At 41.9% G+C, this 6,000-nt stretch overlaps 1 protein-coding gene across 2 annotated transcripts in view; it reads right to left on the bottom strand.

The window, feature by feature from the left end:
• Window positions 1–788: 788 nt before the first annotated feature.
• Window positions 789–6,000, bottom strand: part of LOC134678306 (bestrophin-4) — a 72,647-nt gene continuing 67,435 nt past the window's right edge. For both annotated transcript variants that reach the window (XM_063536802.1, XM_063536803.1), the window contains 3 exons: window positions 5,552–5,626; window positions 4,564–4,822; window positions 789–4,339 (listed from right to left, as the gene is read on the bottom strand). In XM_063536802.1, coding sequence (XP_063392872.1) covers window positions 3,780–4,339; window positions 4,564–4,822; window positions 5,552–5,626 — 894 coding nt within the window. In that variant the 3' untranslated portion in view covers window positions 789–3,779. The remainder of the gene's footprint in view (window positions 4,340–4,563; window positions 4,823–5,551; window positions 5,627–6,000) is intronic.

Here is a 6,000-nt window from a genome sequence, read left to right as displayed (position 1 = left end):
ATGTTACAGGCCACACCCGGTAGATAACCGACCCCCCTGCATAGAAACTTGTCTGTAAGGGGGGAGACCGCTGGAAAATTCTAACCTATAGCAACTTTACGAGTTTTAAGCTCTAGGGCTCTACGCCCAGCTAGGAGTTATCGTAACTAAGCTGTGAAAGCGTTAGGTCGCAAGTCACGCCAATTTTATTGTAGTGTAAAACGTAAATGTAAGACACTAGTTGTTATTTACGTTACAAGGCCAAGTGGGTGGTATGACCCGTTGCAACCTGTAAAACACTGTATGGATTAGATTCCTTTGTAGTAGTCAGGTCTGTCAGCTAGGTCTTACGCTCTGGTTTCCTAGGATAGCGGTGCCGTCATATATGCAGCGGCCGTCTCCATACAAATATTACGACATCCATCCGACAGACAGCCAACAAATTAGTTATAACAGCCGGCAGACAGTATAAAATGATACCTCATAATGGAGTCTCAATTAATAATCATCCTGGCTGTTGGTTAGACTTCGGCACGTGGAGTGGAAGAAAAAAAATTGAAAAAAAAAACTATGCGTTTTGTAAAAACGAATTGACGTCACCGTCTACATACTGAAATATCCCTCACAATGGCAATAATGATCTTTTGTTAGTGTATAAATCATATTGCAATCGCATGAGTAGAGCCGGAGCAGCTAACAACTTTCGGATCAGCCCTCGTAGTCCAAGCTAGGTACGTGAAAAGGTACCGCTTTTAGTAGGTACCTACGCTAGATTAGATAACAAAGGCAAAATAAAACATTTGTAGGTATAAAATAAAAAATATATATGTATACAATTCAACTATACAAATTCAATCCCTGTTTGTGCGTAATTTATAAATTCATTATACCTAATTACAACGGTTATTGCGCTAACATTTAAAACATACCTTATTGTCAATCCGCATCGGCTAAATTAACTAAGATCACTATTACTTCACTAAGGACGGATTTTCACAAGCCTCGATCTCTCCTACCTACATTTATATTCGATAAAATGTATACATAAAAACATCTCTCATATTGATAATTGATAATGGTCAAAGCAAGTCACATGTTATCTTCTTCTTCTTTCCATCCTGTTACCCCCTGCTGGGGTGTAGGGCTCGAATCTTTCACATAGTCACATCACATGTTATAGTTCGGTTTATTTAGCATTAGAAAGAACTTTAAATAAGGTAAGCGATCTTGACATGAAACGCCTTTTAAAAATCAGTAACTACTACTTATGAAAGCAGAAGAATATAAATGATCGTATTAGATTCATAATTGTTACATATTCGACGTAACTTATTTTTAAAAAGTGTTTTTCAATTAAAAGCGACATCAAGATTGTTTACCTTATTTCTAATGCTAAAAAAACGAACTATAAATCCTTGCTTATTTTAGGGGCGTTACAGACGGGCTGCTACCCAGAGGCTATTTATATGTGAACTGTACGTCTATGCCGGCCCTAAGCGGCCCACAGATTACCAGTTCGCCAGACGATGTTAGCCTGTCAGTTGTTCGGAGCTTTCAAACTTTGCTTTAACTGACACGCCGATATCGTCTGGCGGACTGGTAATCAGTGGGTCCCTTTTACTTAAATATTTAACAGTTAAAAACACGTGCGTAAAAACAACGTGCTTTAATCATCATCAATTAGACCGGTACAACTTATTAGATAATTATTTCCACACAACAATGCAATGCGTGTGTTCTTCAGGTGGGTGCATACGCAACGTGTTTCGAGTCGTATATTGATCTATAAATTATGTCGCACTTATTTCATTATACGAATTCGCACATCCGCCCCTTCCAAACCCTTCCCGTCACTGACCATGAAAATCACGCTACGTATGCAGCGACCTGAATGGCGATGAGACACAGTTTAGCAAAACGGACCCATTCCGTAGTATAGTTTGTAGGTTTCTAATAGAGCCCGACGGTAATCCTATTGTCTCTCGTAATATTTTACCCGTAGTTAAGTACTTTCGTGCTAAACCACAGGGCAACGTTTTAGTAATAGTGTTCAACTCTTAGAAAGTAGTATCCATATTTAAAAACGTATATTTCCCTGTAAAGAGGGTCACATTGAAATACCATTAGACTCAAAGTCGATTAAGTGTGCGACTTATCGCACCCAGACCAAAATTTTAGTCATTTTGTTTTGGCATCGAGAATGATTTTAATTGATCTATCCGGCACGTCTGAGATTTGAACCCACTATTTTTGACCATTACACACACACACGAAAGACATCGTTTACACGCTAATTCTGGCGTCAGTTCAGTCCATCACTCCATTCAAGTTTTTACTGATGCTAGAATGATGGAAAATTGACACGGTTAGACAATCAGTCCAGACTGACAACGGACTGATAAAATTACGACAATAGACATCAGTTACACGCTAATTCTGACGTCAGTTCAGTCCATCATTCCATTGTTGCATGGACGGTGACTGACGCGAGAATGACACAAAGAGGTTACACGATCAGTCTCCTATCAGTTTTTTGTCATTCAAAACGGCCTGACTAATATTATCAATAAATTTAAATTTTCATCAGTCCAGACCATCAGTCCATCAGTCCGCGTGATACACGATAATTATCCCGTCATTCTGACCAGACTGATGGACTGAACTGACTCCAGAATTAGCGTGTAACCGATGTCAAAGGTTAAGTGACTGCACGTTTTATCTGTCGTTTTAAGAAACAGGTGAAAATACTGTGTCTTTTGCGCTAGTGAGTGTAACTTACTACTGGCGTACGTTAGAATTTAAAACGCGAGAGCGATTCGGGAATTCGTCAGATCTGAACGTACCCTAAAAACTGATAAACAGGGTTAGCCACACTATACATAGGTATAAATAGCTATTGGTTAAGTACAACCCGTGGATCAAGGATAATCGAAAAGGATCGTCCTCTTATAGTAGACTTCAAATTTAGGTAGACACCGCATTTATCGACATCGAACCAGCTTGAGCACACGAAATTCCATTTCTAGACCGTAGTTCTATAGAAAGTGACCAACTTTTTATTTTTGTGAGTGACTTACACCTTAATGCAGTGGATTTCGTAGCTTTCTTTCTCCATTGATACAAAAATAGAGTAGGTTGTTTTCTGCATAACTACGGTACTTAAATTATCTTAGGTTAGGTAAGTAGTAGCCTATTCATATTATTCAATATATATACTCGTAGGTGAATAAAAGCCCCACGTTCCAGACGTGTTCAATTTATTCACAATGGCCTGAAGTTAAAATGGCCACCAATTTTTGGCACCAATAGACCTTTGCATCACCCTGGACCAACAACCTTTACACTATACTTTTATGCTGTCGAGCGTATGGCTTATGCTTCCATGGTCTGTTAGTCCTGATGTAAACTCAACTTAAATGTAGGAATGTATGTCTGTTGGTTAACGAACTATTGGATATGCGAGCTTGCACAACTTAGCAGCAAATTTCACAGGTTATACGATCTTTTCAGTGACTTCAAAACGCTAGCTTCAGGAAGAGCTGCGTAGGTATCTGGATTGTCGTTGAGATTCAGAGTTGTAGGTAGAGTTTCGACACACTCAGGAGTATAACACACAGTACGGAGTTTCTGCACGGCACCATGTAAATTTCGACGCGTCGTGTAGTGTGCAATACCACGCGGTTTACCTACATTGTAATAAAAAACCCGCTCGACCAGAGCCGTGTGTTACGTTAAGCGCCTAAAGTATAATCGATCATTAAACCTGACTTGAGTGATATCTGACGATTTACTTCACTTTATTAAACGTAGACTTCTCCCCGTTTCGAGTTTGATTTCCTGGTGAATTCCGGCGGCGTGCCGGTGCTGGCCGCGCTGTGTTCGCTGTCGCGGTCCGATCCGGGCAGCTCCGTGACGGTGGCTCTCGGCGGCGGTGGCGTCGCGCCGGATCCCGCTGAGCCCGTTATCCGCTCGGTTCTAGGAGTCGACGGGGTCGATCCCACTAGCGAAAGTTGTGTCACTCCCATAGGAGACAGGGCGACCGGCCCGGCGGTCAACATCGGCGCTAGGCCCGACGGGGATAAAACTGCCTGTGCTAAAGCTGTAGTCCCCGGCTGGCCTGCGTGTAACGTGTTATTCACTGAGCCGCTATCCAGCTCTTGTATGGGAGACAGCACTAAGGCGCCGAGGACGGGCACCTCGTTCTGGTAGCCCTGGTGGGCCATGATGACGCCCATGTTCTGCATGCCCATAGCGAGACGGTTTTCGCGGTCTATGATCTCCTTGGTCACGTCCGGAGTGGGGATACGCGGCCGGTTGCGGAGCGTGATCGGCACCGCTGTACCGTTGCTTTTCTGTCCACCTAAAAACATTAATCGAAAGTAAATATCTGATAGAAGAAAAGCAGTTCCGAGACGGCGATAATTCGTGGATTATTAGTAATTTTGATGAATAGTAGGTATTTTTTCGGATTTATACCTACGCCGAAAATGGAGGTAGTACCAACTGCTAGAAGGTTAGATAGCATAATCGTACGCCGGATTTTAAGGATTAAAATGTCCTAAGACGGAATATAAGTCGACTAACCATGTCTAGAGTTCTGTCGATGTTGTCCGCGGCCGCTCTTTCTACCGACGAGCCTCTCGTAGAGTGACATCTTGTGGGGCGGCGCCGGTGCGGGCTGGCCGGCCTCGGGGCTGGAGTACACGACGGAGTTGTGCCGGTTGCGACCGAACAGCCCGCCCGACGAGTACGCCGTCGACGCGGACCGCACCGAGCCCATGCGGGAGATTTGACGCTGGAACCAGTTCTTCCGTCGCTCCACTAACGGTGTGTCTACGCTTTCCTATAACGTAATGTTTTCACATTCCTTTATTGTTAGGTTCCGACATCGCGTCCATAGTTAATTTTAGTATTATGTTTTATCTTTATATTAAATAGTAAGTAAATGTGAATGCGCCTTATTAGTGGGAGACCTTTTAAAAAAAAACTTAAGCGGTTGCGCGGGAAATGTGACAGATGTCAGAACTGGAAAGGCTAACAAAAAAAACAGAAGACAATGAAGTAGACGATGCTGTGATAATTTAATAAGTTTTGTGATTAAACTTATGTCGGCATTAGCTGTAGACTGGATGGATGGATATTGTGTAAAGCGGAATTGAAAATGTAAAACCAATAAAACAAGGAAACTAAAGGGAGTATTTAATTGGAACACGAGCTTTCCCAATATATACTTGTACATGTAGATATTTTTCCCCACATTTTTTTGTAGTAGGTAATAAAGCGCATGAGAAGCGATGCGTGTTGTTTTAAAATGTGATTGTAAGCAGAACATTTTTAGCCAGGTTTGGTTTACTTGGAGTTTTTGTTAAAAAGGTTTTAACTACTACTATCAATCGGTTGTAGATTCGTTAAAAGTTACCTACATTATGTCGTGAATTAACGAACTCCACTTAAATTTACACAAAAAATGCCTAAAATGCAAGCATTATATAAACTTGAAGGGCTAAGGCAAACAGGTACAGTAACTTATAGAAAAAGGGTATACCTACATGAGTTATGAAACTGTACTTACGTAATCAGCGTAAGTCTCATCGTGGCTTTTTCTTGGGGCCTGCACGTTGGCGTACACGGCGTCTTCTGCCTTCACCTGAAACACGCACGTAATTCGTTTCACTATAGTATCCGCAGAATTAAGTGGCGAGCACGGTCATAAATCATCGGAATCATGCTATCTCGTTCGCACTTGCACGGCCTTATGGAGCGGGTCGTGCAACAATAGTGCAGGTAGCGGTAACAACAATAGTGACGTTTATGACCCTGCTCGCCACATAATTCTGCGGATAGTATAACGTCTTATACCTTATAAGTATAGGTAACTACATGAGAAAGAAATTTATGTAGCACCATTTTGAATTTTCTCTCTGACACTGTTGTACGCTCTTTATTCACATTCGGTTGCCATTGCCACAATGGATTAAACGATTTGTGATCTAATGAACAATGTGACTGTTGCATTCAAAC

Source organism: Cydia fagiglandana, chromosome Z (assembly GCF_963556715.1).
Source record: "Cydia fagiglandana chromosome Z, ilCydFagi1.1, whole genome shotgun sequence".
In the NCBI taxonomy this organism is placed as follows: domain Eukaryota; kingdom Metazoa; phylum Arthropoda; class Insecta; order Lepidoptera; family Tortricidae; genus Cydia; species Cydia fagiglandana.
This window is presented reverse-complemented; position numbering and strand designations above follow the sequence as displayed.